Source organism: Danio rerio, chromosome 4 (assembly GCF_052040795.2).
Source record: "Danio rerio strain M-AB ecotype USA chromosome 4, GRCz13ab, whole genome shotgun sequence".
Taxonomy (NCBI): domain Eukaryota; kingdom Metazoa; phylum Chordata; class Actinopteri; order Cypriniformes; family Danionidae; genus Danio; species Danio rerio.
The window spans coordinates 26,458,493-26,481,817 of NC_141024.2; the positions used below are offsets into that span (position 1 = coordinate 26,458,493).

The 23,325-nt window shown below is 34.2% G+C and overlaps 1 protein-coding gene across 7 annotated transcripts in view; it reads right to left on the minus strand.

The window, feature by feature from the left end:
- fgd6 (FYVE, RhoGEF and PH domain containing 6) overlaps positions 1-23,325 on the minus strand; it is a 50,040-nt gene that overhangs the window by 24,642 nt on the left and 2,073 nt on the right. For 3 of the 7 annotated variants that reach the window (XM_087246781.2, XM_087246780.2, XM_087246783.2), the window contains 4 exons: positions 20,946-22,950; positions 10,180-10,288; positions 4,449-4,516; positions 3,637-3,667 (listed from right to left, as the gene is read on the minus strand). In XM_087246781.2, coding sequence (XP_087102907.2) covers positions 3,637-3,667; positions 4,449-4,516; positions 10,180-10,288; positions 20,946-22,950 — 2,213 coding nt within the window. 7 annotated transcript variants of the gene reach the window in all.

The window sequence follows — 23,325 nt, forward strand, 5'->3', positions numbered from 1 at the left end:
TTTTCAAAGTTGTGGTATTCTTTTTGAATCACCCTGTATATATGTATAATTATAATTTACATATAAATTATATATAATTCAAGCACAGATAAAAACTAAATAAACAGTGCTTTATAGTTTTTGGTGGAATATTACAATATCGAGGTAAAGAAATTCAATTATCAAATCTAAAATAACACTGTACAGTCTTTTTTGATAAATATTTAAGCACAATTCATCTTTGTTAAAGTGGCAAATACTGACTACTGTACTGTATATAGTGTTATTTACATTTGGTTATTGAATTTCTCTACCTCAATACAGTTAAGCTCTCCAGAAAACCATAAAGCACTGCTTATTTCTTTAGTATATTTGGTTTATTGTATTAATTTATGCTTCTAATTTGTTTAATACTGTATATTATAAGCAGAAGCACCCCGTCAATGTAAAGTCATCAATTCTTCCTAAATAGAGGTAATTAAATCATCTTCAGAAATTATATAAAATTTGTAATATATAATCGCAGAAAAACTAAATATCGCAATGTCAGTTTTTTTCTTACATAGTGCAGCAGTCTTGGCGCACACACTCTCACAAACTCACGCACACACACACACACACACATGCACGTGTTTAGGACAGCTGTTCGGGGTCACGGCCAAACAAGTGGGTTACAGGGAGGGTGGGTGTAATTTCTTTCCGAAAACTCTCTCTGTGTGTTGATCTCTTATTCCTTTACCCCAGCCTCTGTGGAAAAGCTCTTCCTCTCGTCTTTCCTCTGCTGTCTCCTGTCTGATTACAGTCTCTCCTTTTCTGAATATCCCTCTAGTCCTTTCTATTAGTCACTATATATATTTGTGGCAATTACTTGTATTCTTTTTATGGCAATTATGTTTAAGCTCTAAAGGCTGGGTTATAAAGCAATTAATGATAATATCTATTCTAAAGATTTCCCTTAAAAAAATTCTAAAACATGTTTAATATTAGGGGTGTAACGAATCATGGGTGATTCATTAAAACTCGCGGTTCAGAACACACGTAACCAGCGGATTAATACATTTTTTTTTTACTTGTAGATTAAATAAATTTGTAACTAATCACAGAGAGATCACCTCTCGCATCAATCAAATCACATGTATGAAAGCATTTAGGATTTCATGTAAATACATAATGATGATGGAAGAAGTTGTAGTGGGTTATTTGGGATGTGGTGGGTTTCTTAGGTTATTAAAGGTGTTTTCTGTCACTACTTGTTTAGCCTGCATTAATGCATTCATTTAAAGCTACATGATTATTCATGAAAAGATTGGGATCTCAACAACCACACAACATACATTATAAATGATAGGGATCTGCATATGTTTATTAATCGTCCGAATCACTTTTGAAAATGCAAAAATAGAATTAGTCTTTAGTTTACAGACAACAAATAACACAGAAGTACTGGGATAACAGTTTAGATATAACCAGTGATGTTTATGGTAAAGATTAAAATCACCATCATACGCATTTAACTTGGCTATAATAAATATTTGTAGGCAGCAATTATATTATTTAACCAACAAAAATATTCCACTGAATAATTATTTAAAAATTATCCATCTAGCAACGAAACATGAAGTTTTATGATTGAATAACTAAATCGTTAATTGAAAAAGTGACAAAAAAAATAAATAGGAGTTGTACAAATTATAATGTTAGATATCTACATTTAGCGTTATCAGCAACAGTAATAGTTACATTGAATTTTTCATAGTACTGAATATTTTACAAGTTATTTTTATTAAGCTTATTATTTCTTCATTTTATTTTTAATAAAATTACAGCTTCTAAGCTGTTTGTAAAAATCAAAAGTTTCTTGTAATACTGTTTTTGCAATAAATAGAAAGCAAATTACATTTGTCGTCTCCTCTTTTTGGCTGTTCCGAAAAATTATCCAATCTGTGACTAAAAAAACATAATGTGATCGAACCATGAAATTTGTGATCAGTTTGTGACCACTATTTAGTATAATGTCCGAACAACACATGACTCAATGCTGTGACGTGATAAAAGGCATCTTTTCCATGTTAAAAAAAACTGTTAACTGAAAGGCATTTTTTATCTTAGTATTATTATATTAGTCCTAAAGATATCGATAAGCTAGTGTGGTCTAAAACAGAGGCAAAATTTGCATTAAGAAGATCCAAAGATTGCGCCTAAATGACAATTTTTTGACACCTCCTCTTCAGATCTTCATCAAAGCTTTTGACCAATTTAATACTCTCTAGCATTTGACATGACCCTCCCTCTTCGAGACAATTCTTATTTGCTTTTAAATTGATGAACTTGAGCCCAACCTCTCACTGGCAGAGCTGTGGTAAAAACACTATTGGCTGTTTTTTTCAAAGGGGGGGAGCTACCTTATGTTCTGCTCTGTCTTCGTGTTTCAGTTGAGATTATATCAAACACTGAATAAAAAAATTGCACATTTCAAAGCACTTCATGCTAGGGAGTTTCTGTCCTAACCATCTAATACACTTAAAACTGTACATATTCATTTCATTTAGTGCAGTAATTCATCTTAAATTGTACATATCCACTGCACATATACATTTGTAATTATGTTCATATCTATCGGCATACTTCTAATTAATAATAGCAACCTGTACATATAATAATCTATTGTAAATCTCTGTTCATAGTTAATCCAACCTGCACATAATGTCTATAGTACATCCATCTGTAAATATCACAAATAGTTTTTCTATAATTGATTTTTATAACTTATACCAATATCCTGCACTTGCTGCTATTGCAATTGAATTGAATTTAACCTAATCTACTATGACAATGATTATTTTAGGTTACATTTATTGCCAGCAGATCGTTATTAATATAGAGAATAATAAAGCATACCTTTAGTTTAAATATGAACACCAGAACTGTGAACTAAGTGCAAACCAACAGTACGAGGCACCCAGTATGTACTTATAATAATGAAAATGAGGTTTATTATTTATTAATTAGATTGTAAACATGTCCTTCAGAATGTCTGTAGTATTTACATGCTTCTATCATGTTGCGTCTGGTGTGGATATCAGCTGAAACTAAAGTGTTATTGGTTATTAGTACTGCAGGTCAAAAATTCCATATTGGTGCACCCCTTGGACATTTTTGCTATTATTAGCCAATTAACCTTTTAAAAGCCTTGCCTTATTGATGTCTATTGTATGTTTTTAGCTTCTTACCAAAAAAATAAAAAATAAAGAAACTATGCTTTTATGCTATTAACATAACACAAATATCAAACAAATATAATAATACAAATATCTGAACTAGTAATATAAAACAAATATCTGATCTTATACTGACTCAAGAACATTTCAAAGTCAATGGCTTGTTTTAAATGTATGCAAGTGTTGCACATGTTTAGTCATGATAACACACTTCCATACAGCATGCAGTTACTCATTAAAATCCAAAAATAAACCAACAGATGTGTTTGTTTCCCTCTATGATCCTGCTGCAACCATGAGAATCAAAATATATTCCAGAATGCATTCATGTGAAATGCATAAAAACACACAAACAATATGACTGGAGATACACTTCCACTCTAAACATTAACATTGCTCTGATGCAAACGTAGAGCCAGTGAAAACAGTGATGACTTACGATGTGAAGTAACTTCAGGACATCCACAAATCTGGAAAGATGCACAAACAAACAATTAAAACATAAATTCATCCAAATAATGCCCCTTAACCCCTCGACTTTCCCCAGCATTTTGGTGTCCACATCGTCCCTTGCTTAAAAAGACCTGAATGACCTGAAAGTTTGAATAATGTAGTTTTTGGTCCAGATATTTTTTAGTGTAATTTAATTTGCATTTTATTAATATTAATGTAGGTATGTTTAAATTATTTTAAAAGTATATCTATACACATTTAGACATTTAAATTTCTATATATTGTTTAACTAAACAAGACATTTGTTCACGTAAACGAGCTGAAAAAGGGCACAAACAAGTACCGAACTTGACAATTTTGTTGATTTTCATTTAAATATTTAAAGACATTTAGATATTTAGATTTAAATAAAAATAAATAAATTAGGCAAATGAATAATTAATAAAAGCTCATTTTATTTCATAATTATTTGTTTAAAAATGTATATTATGTGCTATGTATTTGAATAGAAATCAGAATTGTATTTGAATAGAAATCAAAATGTATTTGAATAGAAATCAGAAGTTAGATATTTTTCAACAGATTTTTTTTTACATTAACAAAAACTCATAAGATTTATTTATTTATTTATTTATTTGTTTGTTTGTTTTTGAGAAATAATATAAAGGAAAGGAAGATGGTAAAATCAGTACATATAAACTACCAAATATGAATAACAACATTCTTAATGAAATGTATATCTAAAAAGGATTGTGTTATTATTTGTCCTTTCAAACATCATGGAACATTAGTACTTACACTTTCTCTGAGCTCATGATCTCCATAGCGATGTGGACCACCTTGTTCCTCTTCGCCCGTTCTACCTCCTGAAGATACACATTAAAATTCTGTTAAAACATTAGACCATTTAAACAATATAAGCTAAAGTGCCATTAACTTACACATTTGCTACATCCAACCATGACTTGAAACAATATACAGCCACATGGCAAAACAAATGCCCTAATTCTCTGCGTACATGAGTGTGGGATGTTTTGGGCTGGTGAAAGGTTGTGGTCTTTATTTGGATCAGGGTCTAAGCACAAGGACAAAGTTTGACTGAAAGCACCCCCTGTTTCTAAAATCGGGGTGTGTCTGGGAGTCTCTCTGGATTATCTCGAGACAGAAAGTCTGCTGGACACACCTTACCAATTCTGTACAAAGATGTTCTTTCTTTTAAAGCTTCTCTTCAAATAAAGATGAAAACATGATGACATCTCAACATATTTAAAAGGCACCCAAAAATGGAAATCATCATAGCCTCAAACTCTTAAGTCCCTGCTTCCACCTGATATTACAGGGACATGAAACCCTTGACTAAAGTTTTGTAAAGATTTTACAGTATCTCACAAAAGTCTCGTCATCAATCCCAGTGGTAATAGCAAAAAGTAATAATGTGACTTCTAGTTGATCCATTTGAAAAAGTGTCAGAAAGTTCATTTTTCCAAATAATTATCTGTTGAACTGCATCCCAATCATCACAAATACATCAGAAGGCCTATTGGAACCCACATGGACCCAAGATTCTCACCGAAATCAGTCAAGTTTGGTGAAGGGAAAAAAAATCAAAAAGAAGATCTGCAGAGTTGATGGCAACATCAACAGCATGAGGTATCAAGACATTTGTGCTCCCCACTCCTCCTCATGCTGTGGCCAGCCCAGAAACCAGATATGAACCTTATTGAAGATCAATTCAAAGAATATTGATAAATTTTGGGGGTCCTGCAAGAACGCTTTCTATGCCATTTCAGATGACTTTATTAATAAGTTTTTTGAGTAATTGCAGAGATGTATGGATGTAGTTCTTCAAGCTCATTTGAGTCATACACAATATTATTTCTTTTTTAAACGCAACATGACTTTATATTCTGTACTCTGTTAAGTGATAAGACTTTTGCCAAAGCAAAGTCTGACCCTACTGTCCTAACTGAATAATTAATCATCAAGGCATGATCCTATTTTATTTTAGTAAAATAAGCATAATCTAGAGGACTTTGTCTTTCCTATAAGCCACTTCTGATACCAAATGATCAACTAGAAGTTAAGTTATTATTTGTTGTCGCCGAGGTAGTGTGTGTTTGTTAAACACAGGGAATCTGCAGATGTCAGCAAGTCAAATTTAAGACTTTAAGCCCTTTTTTAGGAGCATTATAAATGACATTTCTAAAAAAAAAAAAAAATGTATGCACCACAGTCAGTCCAGGTCAGTGTCCTCACCAGGTAGCTAATAAATACATGAAGAACATTTTTTAACAAATATTATTGTAAGCATGATAACTAAACCATATTAGTCAAGCGAGTTAATAAATAAAACTTTTGTTAAACGTTTAGATATGTTTTGCTGGTTATTGGATGGCTGTTAGCCTGATTGGAAAAATAAGGCTGGTTTAAAATGAATTAGGGCCTACAGCACAATATTTCAGTGAATTGAATATTTTTTATTGAAATTTAAGAAATCAAGTCTTTTTGAGACCCCGCAGGCACTCTGAAACATCAATTAGGACTTTAAGTTAGCATCTGTTAGCTTTAACTGTAGGGAGCAACTAATCGTATCTTTTGTGTTTAATATCTACATTGGGGCGAAGTCATTTTGGGCCACACTGACAGATACATTTTAAAAACTCTCCTCCCAGTCTTCAGCTTTGCCCTATCATGCCCAATCCCCTATCTTCTGTTCACTAAAGTCCCTTCAAGTCAATGTTTGTAAGACCTCTCAGGCAGTATGCTCGGGCATTCTGTTTGAATAGGGAAACATCAAATTCTCCAAAACTGCCAAGTTAACGATTACACATTTGGACTCACCAATAAAATTAAACAACAACTGTCTCATAAGTTTAGTTTCTGAACGTTCAAATCAAACAAAATCAGCATTTCTTCAGGTTGCCCAAGCTAATGCGCATGCGGACTCGAAAGGAACGAGATCACGACACCAACCTCAGTCATAGCCATTCTACACATTATCGCCCTCTGGATAATGATCCTGCTGTTGAATCTCCTCCTTTGTTTACAAGTTTGTAGATGTTTGAGTAGTTGCTGCTGTCATGTGATGTGTGTTTGACAGGACATACTGTAACTCACATTAGTTTCATACAGATTACAAAACCAGAAAACTTTTGTTTTCAAGTGTATTTAGTTAGTTCATTTAAGTACAGATTTCAAGCTTTATGTGAATATATTTTTTATGTCTGGGAAGCAAGCATTTGCGGAGATTCCAGTATGTTTGGTGAACACAAAAAACCCAAGTTTGGTCTGGTCTGAGCTTCTCTCACGGAGAATCATCAGTCTATAGTGATCGATGATTGGCTCCTGTACTAATAAATGGGGCTTCATACAACATATTGACCCCAACCCTTTTCCCTATTCAAAAATAGAGTGGCACGTCTTGTGTATTCTGTAGTATTTGTGCTCACAGCTTTCCACACACATATATGTTGCATTTAAAAAAAGGTCTGAAGTAGACTTAAACTGAAAGAGTGTGGTTTCATGACCAAGCAGTCAGTCAGTCTAGACACAATAAAGGGTCATCAACTGCACTATAAAAATATCCTGTAAGTTTCAGAAATCGAATTCAATCTGCCAAAATAGAAAATGTAGTGCTATTTTTTTATGTAATAGTGGCTCTAAAGTCTTCCCACTGCTTATATATTACTGGCTTTAGATTAGCTGTGGCCACTTATTCATAATATTGCATGTAAATAATGAGAGGCAAATGCAGGTCAACAGAAACCAAAAAATGAAATGCATTGAAGATACCAAGTATTAACAAGTTGTGGAAAAACAGACTTTGCTTCTGGTGTCAAAGCAATGAAAAAGTGGAAGTTTACTTTATTTTACAGTGGATTTATTTATTTATTATGGATCCAAAGGCACAATTTGATGAAGGATTTTTATAAAATGAAAAGGCAATGCTTTGTCAGATATATTAGATCTTACATTAAAATTGCACCACACGAATGTAATTGTTTTTATTATGTGTTTATTATTCATTGGTATTTTACTACTTTTATGTCAAGACAGTATATTGACAGGAAGCGTTTGAGATCGAGAGGGATGGGAAATGTCAGTGACTTGGGACTCAAACGTGCACACAGTGTAGTTTTTGATTCTCTTTTGGTAAATCCAATATCATCACATGTTCGGTAAGTAAGTGGAAATGAACTTTTGTGGGTGAAAGTGGTCAAGCTCAAAATGTTTTCGACTAAAGCTAACACTGGAAGTAGCATTAATGAAAATGCAGTGTAATATCAGGTGTAAGTGGAGCCTTTGACTTTTGTTCTTCTTTCAAAATACAAAATAAGTCATTGTAATGAAACCTAACAGATTTTAGCTCCTGTTTAGATTGGTTTAGATCACTAAAGCATATTACAGGGCAGTTCATCTATTGTTGAGATTAACAGCAACTGAATTAAGATTCTCTCACACAAGTCTCTTGTTATTGTATCTTTCAGGTAACCATTTTTTGAACGAAAAGGTGACTGTTGCAGTTGACATTGCCTACTTGCCCACTCTGACCCGGGCTCAGACAGATGGGTAATTCTAGCAGAGTGCTCACAGCAGTTGCAAACTCGCCTTCATTACACACTCAGGCCAACAACAGCTGGATGTCCCTTCTGTGTAACAGCAGTTCTTCCTCTCCAATCTGAACTTCAGATTGTGAGTGTCGTGTTATTACTCTACACTGTCTGAAACTCACTGTCTTCTACTTAATAAATTGTGCTCTATGATATGATAGTAGAGGTAAACCTAAACTGGTCTTACAGTTCGGTTCGGTTACGATTATCATGTCATCGATTCGGTTCAATTCGATATCTCAGTGCATCGACGAAGCTTTCCATACACAGTGTTGTATTTTGGGGAGATGCTATGACAAGCTGTCTGTATGAACACAGACACACAGCCCCACACTGTCTTTCATTCACACACATACACAAACACAGACAGCACCAAACATCGCTTGGGAGCGATATTTTGAGTCCGCCCACTCCTGTCAAAATTGCACCAGAGTTATCGACCGTTGCCGCGATTTATTCTTAAATTCCCATGCCCCATGAAATCTGGTCGGTTCCCGCAACAATGCACAGGTACCAGCACACCTAACTGGCGCCTCCGCATAATAGGTACTTTTGTTAGTTTTTAAATTATTATTTTCAGTTTTGCTTGTCAAAAATCACACAATCAGCCCTGATCATGTTTCTTAAGATGACTTGGATTGAAGCACTTAATTCAAACTGTTTTATCTTAACTTTCTGAAGGGTCATTTTGGTTGACTGGACTTTCAACAAGAAAAAAAAATCTTATTAGAATTAAAATACATTAAAATAACTTCATTTGTGTTTGAAAAATAAGTGAAAGTTGTCATACAGATGTGAAATTTGAATTGAGGGGTTTATTTGCAATATTCAGCATGCAATAGTGCTTTTTTTTTTACATTAAATAGATATTTTTAGGAAAATTGATTTCCCCCACAAAAATTTGTCCTTGTTAAATAGGCAGTTGTTTTCAAGAATTGTTTTAGAACTTCGGTCATAAATAATATTCAGAGCACTGTTGGTAACAATATTGGGAGCAACGCATTACAAGTAATGTGAGTTACATGATAATATTACTTTTCTAAGGAACAAGTAAAGTAACGCATTACTTAAAAAGAATTAAGTAATAATATTTAAGTTACATTTTTAAAACTATAACGCAGGTTACTTTTTTAGATTATTTAATACGCTTTTAAAAAATTAATTGCTGAATTACAATTAGGCTAACTTCTTTGAATCACCTTCAATGACAGAATGAGCTCCCAGGGAACCCACAAAAACCAAGCTGGCAGAACCTTACATGTCTGTGATGGAAGTCTTCTCATTATTTTGAACTCATGGAAGGGGACTATAGTCTTGATGGACAGTGATTTCACTGAACTAAGACAAAAATACAAAAGTATCAAACACATTCCTTTCAACTTTAATTAATTATATGGCATGTTTTTGTTCATTATCAACGCATTGCAACATTGTCACTGCACTTTGATTTGAGTCACTTTTTAATAGCTGCTAAAAGCCAAATAAATCTTAAACTTGTTACATTTGTTGCTAGGCGCTTTTATGAAAAAAAAATTTGCTAAGGTAGATGAAAATTGCTAAACCTAGCAACAAAATTGCTAAATTGGCAACAACGATTAAGGCCTAAATTAATTTAGCTATTTTTTTTTTTCAAACAATTTGGTCATATTAATAGGCTTGTGGCTCTATTTTCAAAACAGTGTGTATTTCAATGTAATAACCTGCCTCATATAATTCAATTGTAGATGGATTATTGTAAAAAAAATAAATGTGTTTATAGGGTAAAGATTGAGTTGAAATTATTTCCTGTGCCAAAGGAAAGAACAATCACAGATGCTGTCGATAAAGCTGAAAACCTAGAACATTCCTCTAATCCCATGCCAGTGATTCCTTCTATTTAATTGTGATGTTTGTTCTACTACTGTGTTGTTGTGCAGTACCTCTTTATCTTTTGAATGTCTCATGTCTTCTTTACTGGAGTCTGAGCTGTCACCGTCTTCCTCATTAGAGCTCAGTCCATCCTCTGATAGATCAGCACTCACTGAACATCTGCTGCCAGACAGGAAGAACCAAAATACAAACAATCAGACCAGTCACAGTATTGGAGTTTGGATTACTTTCATTATTTTATCACATCAATTATTTTAGATAATTATTTTATCAATTATTTTATTTTTGCACGCACCCAACCAACCACCCACACAAACACACACAGTATATGGTAACTAGATCTGCACAATATATCGTTTCAGTATTGATGTCACAATGTGAGCATTTGCAAAAGTCACATTGCAGGATCTGCTTGTCAAGTAAGGATTATTTTTTGACCAGGAGCTTGTAGATTAATTGCAAACTTGACCTACTGTGGATTTAAAATTTATTAATTGAATTAGTTTTTTTCTGTTAAACTTTTAAAGTGAGTTTAAAGCATTCAGGCACAAGAAACAATAGCATTTGGTGTAGAGCTGCACAATATTGGAAAAATCTGACATGATATTTTGTTTTGTTGGGATATAAATTGAGATATCAATATAATTTAATTAGATGATTTGAATAGCTCTATTTGGAAGAACTTCATGGACTAAAAATAATTAGATGGCAACAGCTGAAAGAAAATAGATGATTCACATTTGATGTCCAGACAAAAATACTTTAAACCGTATGAGGAGGAAATAGCTGATAAAAGAAACAAACCTAGAGCGGCATCAGCATGCCATTACTCTTATTTAATCAGTGCTATAGCTAAGCACCATGTACTGTGACACAAACTACAACAATAAAGATTGCCTAGACTGACATTGCAAAGTGGACTCAAACTATTTTAAGCCCTTTCAAATATTTAATTGAATGAAGCTGTTCAACAGATTGATCAAAAAGACTAGTAGTTTACCATGTTAAAATAAAGGGTTTGTTAAATAATTGCACAATCCTGCATTTTCGGTGGTCTACTGTTCTTACATGTGTATTGATTGCAGACACATCATTTTAAATAATATATAGTGTAGTTAAGCTGCATTTAAAGTGGAGTAGCTAATAGCTTAGCTCACTCCATTTTTCAAGTAGCTTGCCCAACACTGATTTTTAAATATTTGTGTCGAACTGCCATTAGGTTGAGTCAACTTAGTTTTTTTACAGTGTAGTTTAACATAGTTTTAACCTAGTTTATGTTATTCTGACACAAAGTAATCAACAGCAATCCTACTACATTATCCAAAAAAAGTATTAAATTAAAATAAAGTAATTGAAATTAATGGTGAATTTTAGGACAATTTAGATATATTTTTACCATTGAGATGACCAAGAAAATGTGTCCCAATTGATTTGAATTCACCCTATATTGTTTTATTTTAAACTGATTTTATTTTGATAGTTTTCTTTGACCAATGCATGAATTGCTATTAACTATTGCCAAATCGGCCCAAATCCAACCTATAATATAATATAATATAATATAATATAATATAATATAATATAATAAAATATAATATAATATAATATAATATTAGCTAATGGATCTTTGCACATATTTTGAGAAGATTTTATCGAACAATTTAAAACCCTAAATTTCAAATGGCTTCAGGATACAGAAGAATACTTTATTTAAGGTCCAATTACTTAAAAAAAAAACGATTTATTCATTAATTCTTTCGTTCGTTCATATGATGTATATAAAATTATAACATATAAAGTTTACTCAACTTATAATTTTAAAGCAACAAACTTCAGGGCATTTTTGAGTTTACTTAACCTACTTACTTAACTTAAATTGAGTCAAGTGCAGTAATTGGGTTGAAAGTCGAGTCAACTGAAAAATGTCCTGAAGTTTGTTGCCTTAAAATTATTAAGTTGAGTCAACTTTGCTTTTTTACATGTAGTTTACCATCATTTCAACCTAGTTTCTGTTATTCTGACACAAATGGCTCTAAAATAATTCTACTACCAATAGCAATTCTAATACATTGGCTAAAAAAGTATTAAATTAAATTAAATTTAGGGCAAATTCAGGTCAATTGAGACACTTTTTGCCAAATGTGTCCCAGCTGACCTTAATTCAACCAAAATTACTTTATTTTAAATTTATTTTGATACTTTTCTTTGACCAATGTATTAGTATTGCTATAAGTATTACCAATTTGACCTGAATTCACCCTATAATATAATATAATATTACATAAAATATTATAATATAATATAATATAACATTATATAATAAAGCTAATGGATCTTTGCACATTTTTTGAAAAGATTTTATCCTACAATTTCAAATCCTAAATTTCAGATGGCTTCAGAATACGGAAGAATACTTTTTAAAAGTTCAATTTTGTTTAAAAAAATATATTCATTCATTCATTCATTCATATAAGATCAGTGTGATCATTCACCTAAATATCTTCTAATGTACTCCACATAAAAACCATCAAGTTCTCTGGTGTGACGTGAGAATAAGAAAGTATATCTTCATTTTGGGCTGAACTGCTCCTTGAGCATCCCACAACAGATAACACAAAATAAAACTCTCTGCATTCACACACTTTCTGCCCTCTTTCTGGTTCCCCTCGCTCTCATTCTTTCTCCCGCGGCAAGACAGAGCTGCTCTTGTTTACAGCTTATATAAACTCACTCAGCAAAGACACACACACACACATACACAGAAAGAGAGAGATACGCAAGCTAGAGTTTCTGTCGTTCCTAAGAAACTACAGTGAATGTGATTTAATATATGTGGTGGAGTCCATTAGCTGGAATGTGTCAAATCAAAATTTCATTGTAAATTAAATGACTTTTTCCACATTGGTCTGTCACACAACTCGCAACACACAAGTATGTATATTTGGCATAATTGCATTTCATTTGAGTTAATTACATAAAAATATTGTTATTTTATCTTAATTTTTTAAAGTTGTATGTTATATTAAAAGGCTATTTGCTTTATTTTAAAAACCATTAAAGATAACTTCCATGTAGATCATTTTATAATATAATATAATATAATATAATATAATATAATATAATATAATATAATATAATATAATATAAATTACCAAAATATTTTATTTATTCTATTTTATATTATAAGAGTCCAAATAGATAGATTCTATATTAAATATTTTTTATATTTTTTTTATATTATATTATACTATTAATTGCTAGGTCTATGTTTTACAACACAAATATGAAAGGAAACAAAATAATTTACTACGACCCTTATTCAGATTTGAACACCAATAATAACTGAATAACAATAATGTAGTAATACATCCCTATATAAACACACACACACACACACACGCACACGCACACACACGTGCACACACACGCGCGCACACATCAAGTTTCACTCAAGTGATTCTGCCTGACTCCTATTATCCAATCTAGTCCAGTGATCGTCCTGAGTAAAATCTCACAGATATAAGAGATAGTGGATGCTTTCAGAACACAATACTACAGGATGCTGTTTAGTGTATACTATTGTACAGCTTGAATACAATTAAAAAAATTATGATATGTGTGCAATTTCACAAACGATGTCCAGTTATCTTGAAAAAGATTATTTCCAGGATAACTGGACATTGTTTGTGATAGAGCTGCACAATATCGTTTTAGGATCGAGTCAGGATTAAAGCTGACCAGGTAGAATTAAGGAGTCATTTCATTTCAACCATAAAAACGTGAAAGTTTATCAGTTGTGTGTGCGCTGTTAAGGCCTGTGACTGTAAGTGTTTTTTAGTGAGTTTAAAGCATTTGGGCACAAAGAATTACTGCATTGCTTTAACAAAAATCTACTTGATTTCATGGTTGTATATAACGAAGACTACACAACTTTACTGTACGATTGTTTCATTTCTGTACCTGAATACTGTTAGACTCTTTAATTTACAATCATGATCACTTTATTAGTACACCTTACTAGTACCGGATTAGACCCCCTTTTGTCTTCAGAAATGCCTTAATCCTTTTTGGTCCATATTTACATAATAGCATCACGCAGTTGCTGCAGATTTGTCGACTGCACATCCATGATGCGAATCTCTCGCTCCGCCATATCGCAAAAGGTGCTCTGAGATCTGGTGACTGTGCAAGACATTTGAGTAAAGTGAACTCATTTTTATGTTCAAAAACCAGTCTGAGATGATTTGCGCTTTATGACATGGCTAGCCATCCTGCTGGAAGAAGCCATCAAAAGATTGGTACACTGTGGTTACTAGTTATAAAGGGATGGACATGGTCAGCAACAATACTCAGGTAGGCTGACACAATGCTCTAATACTAATATGCCCAAAACGTGTCAAGAAAATATCTCCCACACCATTACTCCATGACAACCACCAGCCCGAACCGTTGATATAAGGCAGGATAGATCCATGCTTTTATGTTGTTGTTGTTCTGACCGTGCTATCTGTATGTATCAGCAGAAATCGAGACTCATCAGACCAGGTAAACATTTTTGTCCAATTTTGAGTGAGCCTGTGTGAATAGTAGCCTCAGTTTTCTGTTCTAAGCTGACAGGAGTGGCACACGGTGTGGTCTTCTGCTGCTGTGGCCCATCTACCTCAAGGTTGGATGTGAGGTGCTTTCATAGATTCTCTTCTGCATGCCTTGGTTGTAACGAGTGTTTATTTGAGTTACTGTTGCTTTTCTATCAGCTTAAACCAGTCTGGCCATTCTCCTCTGTCGCTCACTGGATATTTTCTCTTTTTTGGACCATTCTTAGTAAATCCCAGCACATCTGTCACTAACAACCATGCCCCATTCAAAGTCACTTAAATCCCCTTTCTTCTCCATTCTGATGCTCTGTTTGAATTGCAGCACATTGTCTTGACCATGTCTACATGCCTAAATGCAGTGAGTTGCTGCCATGTGATTAGCTGATTAAAAAATTTGCATTAACAAAAAGTTGGAACTAATAAAGTACCTACGAAGTGGCTGGTGAGTGTCGTTGCTCTACACTGTACAAAATATCCATAAATTAAGAGTTTTTCGTATTTTGAGATTCATGTTGTTGTTGTTTCCCATCTTTTTTGCTTTTGAATTGCATTATGAGGCCTTAATGTTTCATCCAACAACTTTTAAACTTTAAAAGTTCTTATAACTTGCTTAAGTTCTTCTAAAGTGCTATATTGTGTGGGTTAGTGTGGTAGTACATGCCAGTACATTTTCTGTTATTTTACAGACTTATATCTCTATATATTATTTTTTAGAGCTTATATTATTTCAAACTACTAAAATTTCAATGAAAGTCACATTGTTAATTTATAGAGTTGAATTTTTAACATCAAAAGAACACAGAGCAGAGGTCAACATCCCACCCAACCGTAAATAAACGGAAAAAACAGTTAATCACAAAATACAGAAAATGTTAATTAACAGATATTGTTTTCCAGTGTAAGCTGGTAACTATAAAGTATTTTTAATATAAATGTATTTGCATTTACATTTACAAAATAGAGCTATTCACGTTATTTGGCGAAATATGGCAGTATAAATCACAGAAAATAAAATATTACAATGGACTTTTTTTCCAATATTGCGAAGCCCTAGTCTGTGATATATTACATGTATCTATGTAGTAGAATGCTTTTTAATTCTGCATACAGTTTCTGACACATTTTTTTCTCAAATGTTATTGTTTTTCAGGACTAGGCCTGCACAATATTGGAAAAATCTAGCATATATATGAATTTATGCTTTTATTCTAGCCGAAATAAAACAAATAAGACTTTCTGCAGAAGAAAAAATATTATCAGACATACTGTGAAAAATTCCTTGCTCTGTTCAAACATCATTTGGGAAATATTTTAAAAAGAAAACAAAATTCAAAGGGGGGCTAATAATTGTGACTTCAATATATATATATATATATATATATATATATATATATATATATATATATATATATATATATATATATATATTGACCTTATTCTAAAATGCGGAAGTGCGTCTGTTTTCGCGATTGTCTTAGAACTTCCGATTCAGTCACCTATGGGAGAAATGACTAGGAATAATAAACGGCAGAAAATGGCCAAACTACTTGCTCAACAAACAAATGTTTGCATAACTACACAGACCAAGTAGCATAATATAATAAGAAAATATTAAATTGCAACATCAAGCAACGTAACGAGCAGTTGTTAACGTCAAAAAAGAGAGAGAGAGCGAGAGAGAGAGAGAAAATTGTATATATATATATATATATATATATATATATATATATATATATATATATATATATATATATATATATATATATATATATATGTAAATAGAGAGAGACAGAGAGAGAGAGAGAAAATTGCATTCAGCATTTATTTATATATATATATTTATTTATATATATATATATATATATATATATATATATATATATATATATATATATATATATATATATATATATATATATATATATAAATAAATTATATATATAAATAATCGCAATATGAATACAATTTCACTTGATGACGTAATATCTCAATTTCGAAAGAATTTCTAATGTTAGATTCTGTAGTGGGAGTTCATCTTCCTTAAATCTAATTAACTATCGATGAACACAATAAAAAAGGTACAATTGCAATAAACAGTGTTTTACAAGTCTAACAGTATTCAGGTACAGTAACTGAATAGCAAATAATAAAACAATTCAATAAAATGAATCGTTATTAAAGTTACAAACAGAACAATGTCTTATCCCTGAATGTTTTTAAAATCATTGTACAATCACAGGCCTTAAAAACATACAAATGATAAATTATAATACAAACATTGCAAAATCTTATTGGGATACTGACATTGTGATATCGATGCTGAAACACTATATTGTGCAGCCATATTCAGTATATTCAAATAAAGAGTTTAGTTTTTATACTGATGATAAAAAGATAACGTATGTGTTCTATTATTACTATTATGATCAATGGCTTCAGGCCACATGACTGTAAATATTTGTTGGTAACATGCTGACATTTCCAAACACACGACCACAAGCTTGATTCAACGTCCTGTGCATCTGGAAACCAACTGCAAGTTCAGCACAACGCTGTTTCGCTGGCACTGAGAGCTCATCACAGACAAGCCAATGTGAGATGAAGGTCAAGAATGCGTTTACAAATTCAACAGTCATCGCTGTTAACAAAGAAGTCAAAAATTTGGAATCTGTGTTTCTAAATTTGTGTTTCCTAAAGGGATAGTTCATCCAAAACTGAAAAGTTTGTCAATGTCACCCCTTCACTTTCAAGTTTCAAATCTGTTGTTGAACACAAAAGAAGATAATTTGAAGAAAGCTAAAAAAGAAAACTGTAACCATTGAATTTTATAGTATTAGTTTTTCCTTCTATGGAAATGAATGGTTACACAGGTTTTCAGCATTCTTTAAAATATCTCCCTTTGTGTTTAACAAAATAAAGAAACTCTTTTTAACCTCTTTATTACACTGGCCACATTGATTAAAAATGCAAAGATCAGTGGTGTCCAGACCAGCTCCTCTAGTGCCACTGACTCAGATGGTTTACTTTAACTCTATTTAAACTTAAACCAGCTAATCAAAGTCTTCAGGATTAAGTGTTTTGAAGCTTATTGCAGCTAAACTCTGTAGGACGTTGAATCCCCAGGAGCAGAATGTGTCACTTGAAACATGGAGTGATGAGCAGAATTTTTTTTTTTTTTGTCAGACACTGAGTTAAAGTCAAAGAATGGCTTTATCTAAAATCGCCCTTATACTCTCATTTGTTTTTCCCACATTAGTCCACTAAAATAGTCATCTTAAAAAGAGTAATTGACAACTAGTGAGTGAAGTCGAGCACTGAGTGCACTAAAGGGATGACAAATTTGTTTGGGTTTTGCTAGTTGATTAATTAGATCTTTAACTTCTCGGTCAGGCCCTGTTATAACACTTCTATTTAACACTTAGCGAACTGTCTATTAGTAATGAAACAAAAGTATTCTTGTGATTTATACAAACGGTAACTTAACAATTTAATATTAATTAATTAAAAAATTACACTGATAGGATTTCGCTTGTGGTCAGATGTGAAAATTCTTTTGGAGCACAAACTCAATGCATTATGGGTGTACTCTTGCCTTTCAGTGTCTATTAAGGTTGATTAATACTTCTGCGTCAAGTGATCGGCGTGACCCATGTTGCCTACCTTGCGCATAGTCGTGCGTTATACTTCTGCATGCTGTTTGTGTTGCTCTGCAATAACACTTCCAAAACATTAGCTGGCAGTTTTTATGTTCCTTTGTGTCGTGTTTTTATGCGGGTGTTTTAATTTTACTGAACGCTACTTTAATGTACAAGTAGCTAAACTTGTGGATTCAGAGGGGGGAAACATTGGATGTTCAACATTATTAATCATAAGGTAAACACAAAACAACAGTTTCCATCTAGAGCTACTTCACGGGACTTGACACTTGTAAACACTCGCTCCATCGGGCTCGAGCGGCTCTGTCCCCACCCACACTGGTCACAGCTACCAAGCCGACCAATCACAGAGCTTGCGCTATGCGTCGTTGCGACATGCAGTTACATCTATTTTTTGCGAGGTGCACATCAGCCTCTGTGAGGGGTATACTGTACACCCGCGCAAAGTCTGTGCCAGAGGATACACGTGCACTTGAAGCAGAAGTATAAATCAGCCTTTAGTTGTACAGTCATTATTGCAGTGCATTGTGGGATTGCTTAAATGCACTTCAGAACATCCATTATGGTTTTGGACAATACTAAAAATGGCTGCTCTCTCAAATAGTGCACTATTTAAGTGTGTATGGGGCAGATACAACCAGGATCTGGCCTGTCCTTGGAACTTTTTTTTAAATCTAGGTGGATTCTGATTGTGTGTGTTCATATTTGATCAGCTGTGGTTTGTATTGTAAAACTCAAGATGTGGACTCTATTCTTACATATTTAGAATGATTATTAATATTTGTAATTCTCATTAAAGATGTGAATGGATTTAAAATGGTAGTTTCTGTCATCATTTATAATCTACACTTGTTCCAATTCTGCTTGAGGATATTTTTTTGGCCTCCACAGTACTTTTTCACTACTATGGGTGTCAATGGCTGTTAGGATACAAATTTCCTTAAAAATACCTTCTTTTGTGTTCAACAGAAACAATTAACCCAAAAAGGTTTGGAACCACTTCTGTGCCTTCAATGATTTAGAATCCAGATCATCTGCAGGTTTCATCTGTTGTGATTTGTTCACATGAATATTAAAAACCCACAAAGCAACAAATATATAGATGCACACATGCACCGTATTGCTGTGGTCAGTGTGGTCATGAAAAGTGTGTGTGTGTGTGTGTGTGTGTGTGAGAGAGGGCTACAGTCCACTCTTTGAGTCCAGGTTGGGCCATTTTCCTGTGGGTTATTTTCAGTGGCCAGAGCAGGAAATGTCTGTAGAGAAGAGAGCTGAGCCACTGGAAAATAACCTTTCCCTCTCTCTCTGTTTCTCCCACACTCGTTTCTCTCATTCTCTGAATTTTCTACTGAGATCTTCTGGCTCACAGTCATGAGCTCAATTCAACATTACGACATTTCATAACACAGAAGCAAAAATCATGTCATGTCAGTAAAACCATGATTCATCTTAGTCTGATTGCAAATACAGTAACTGCTGACTGTAATGCTGACCTTATTATAAAGGATCTGTTTTTGTAATGTTTTGTTGAAGATATTTAAAGATTTGATGCATAAGCAAAGTTTATTTTGATGACAAAAATGACTCTTAATATGAAAGGTTCTTTATGCATATTAATGGTTATGGATGTAATAATTATAAATAATTGTAACAATAATAGTTGTATTGCATTGTATAATTAGTCATAAAAAAATTCAAAAAAAATCATATGACTTTATCTTTTAAAGTGTTTTGCTAAATTGTGACCTTTTAAATTTGCAGAGAGACAAACCAGTGTTTTTTTTTGTTTTTTTTTGTTTTTGTTTTTTTTGCATCAGAGATGCGTCATGTTGCTCAGAGTTGATTGGATGAATCTCATAAAAATGATAATTTATACTGGCAGGTGCTACTGCTAACTTGCACAATTTCATGAAGCTTTAAAATTTACAAATCTTGTTGTCCACCTTGTAACATTTCAAGGGATCTTACTTCGCTGAAATCTCTTGCACTTGCCCTCACTTGAACCCACATACAAAACAACATCCACTAGCAACAGTGTAAAAGTAGCACGATTCTGCTGACAATCCACATAGCTGGCAAGACTGATCTTAGACTGCTAAACTCGGATGCCCACATAATAACACACAAGCTTAGCAAACCTTTGTAAAATATTTAAATTGTTTTCTTACTTTTAGATATCCTTTTAACCTAGAATCGTGCTGTTGTATTACTCTGCCAAGCTTTTAAATTTTTAAATACCTTACGCAAGTAAAATAATGATGGCACCAAGAATTACTCAATATATTATCCACATATCAAATACTGTGTCTCATATTTTTCTACCCTGTTTTGAATACACTTTTTCAGACAAACCATTACATTATATTATTCTACTAGCAAAACATCTAAATGTTTAACTAAAGACATTTTTTACTAGGGCATTGTTAACCCTAAGTACTTGTGTTTGTACTTGGCACATAAGACTGAGCACATTCCTAAATCCAGAACCTAATAAACAATACAGTTGTAATTCAGTATGGGTGTATGAAAGATGACATTAAACATGAACAGTATATACAAACTGACCTGTTTGCCTCACATGGCTCCTGCACTTCATACACGTCTGTGTCAGCATCTTGGTTGGAATACACCCACGGCAGGTTCATGTATTCTGGGATCTCCTCATATAATGGGACGTTCTCATATTCCACTCCACAGTCTGCCTCGCTGTCACCTTGAGCCTCTTCATCATCGCCAGATGTGACTTGATTAGCAGGTACGGCTTTATGCTCCTCATATTCCGAATCAGTGCGAGTGCAATCCAAGGACTGTCCACTGCGGAGCAACTTCGGCAGCAACCGTGCACAAACACGCAGCTCTAGCAGTTTCCGCAGGCTTCTTCGTGTTTGATCTGACCGAGCCAACTGCTCAGAGGCTTCCGATCCATTGTCAACTCTCTGAAGATCTGCAGAAGAAAATGACTTTGCTCTTTGTTTGACAAAAACCGATCCCACAACTCCGGCTTGTGGTTGGCTGTTACTACGGGTCGGCTGGTTTCTACTGAAGAGTGGGATGCTAGGGAGGGCAACTCTCCATGAAGGTTTCTCTTGAGGAGGTGCCGGAAGTTCTCCGAATACTGGAGGATTGGAGTTGGGAAGTGGAGGAGGTGTGCCTTGCTTCCGCAATGCAACAGATGCGGGAAGACTGTTTCGTTGTGGCTTTTTAGGCATGACTTTTGGTGACTTTTCATCTCCATCAATATATGGCTTGGTGATAGCTATGACTTGAGATCCACAGCTAAGCTTGATTTGTTTAGGAAGACTCCGAGTTATTGGGTAGCGAGCAAAATCTCCATATGCCCCATCATCTTCATCATCACTTTCTGCATCTTCATCATTACTCGTAACCTCTTGAAGATCTGACTGGCAATGCAAGAGCAAGTTGTCCACTGATGTTGAGGCCTTGCACAATGAATCGACCATTTGTGGGAGGGATTTCTGCCGAGGTGGCGGAGCTGGAGGTTGCGACCCATCCTCCACAGCTGTGTCCATGGAAGCTAAAGTTGCACCATTTGTTGGAACAGAATAATGGGTGGAGTCTAAATCAGAAGGCATGTCTTCAGCTTGTGCATTGTAAAAGGAGTCTACCTTGTGCAAAGGATCACTGTTGGTTGAGGAGTCAGTGTCTGTGTTTTCAATGTCCTCTTTAGGACAACATGCATTTTGTAATGTGCTTGTGTGGGAGTGGCAGGTTGTGTTTTTGGGAGTTTCTTGTAATCCGTCTGATTGAGCATATTCAGGAGTCTCTGTTGGTATATCTGCTTGAGTGTCCGAAGGTGCAACTTCCACAACATTCTGCCTTAGAAGTGCCCTCCGAGGGCGTCGTGGATGAGGTACAGGGAGAGGCTTGCTGGGTGGTGCAGGGACACCAACACTGTCACTAGTACAGGAGCTAAAAACATTGCCAGTCTCTTTAACCTCTGATGAACGTTCCTGTAGGGGTTCTGTAGGACAGTGTCTTGGGATATGGTCAGAAGTTAGTACTTGCGTACTTGCCTGGTCCTTTTCTACTGAGGGAGAGTTTGTTTCATCTTGGGCCTCAGTGGACATTTGGGTTGAGTCTGTGGGCACTTGTTCCTGCACATGTTCAGATCGGGCAGTATGTTCCCATGTGTCATTGGAAAACAAATGTTCTTTTGGGCTGTCGCCTTCTTTGAAAACATCGACTTCTGTTGTTAGGGTTGCTTCTCTACATATTTCCTTAGAATCATTTGATTTGTTATTAGCAAGATGACAAACTTTATTACAGGGCGGTATAATGTAATTTGACAGGTTTGAGGATAGTAGAGCAGGACCCCCATTTTTGGAGACAGGGGGGTGCTGATTCTTGCAATGATCTTGCCTTGCCTGAACAGGTTTCTGAGGGGCTTTGAGGAGACATGGCTTGGGGGCAACAGCAGGTTTGCCTCTCTTGTGTGCAGTGGGTGAGGGTGAAGGCAGTAGGATCTCTGGTTTTGGGGCAATAGGGGGAGGTGATGGTTTATGCAATGGAACCAGCTTGGGTTTGGGGGCAACTGGTGGTTTCTTCATTCCTAAATAAACTCACAAAAAAAGAAACAACTACATGAATTCCAAGAATAGACTTGTACACCACATACACACATGACAGAATTGCAGTTCTGAGATATCCATACATATGCATTAACCAAACTAGTTTTATTTTAGTTTCCCTACTTTTATGGTTGTGTGAGGTCCTGCGAGATTTTAATGGGCTGTTAGGTCTGTTACAAGAATCCAGAATAGCACCTTCTAGTACAGCTCATGAAGTGTTATTGGCTTAAAATATTATTTACAAATTTAATTTCACAAGGGTAATTATTTTCAGACCGTCAAAGTAAATCATCATTCACATTTCAGAACTTCTCCTTGATCATCTCTAACAAACAAATCCCAAGCTACATATATGC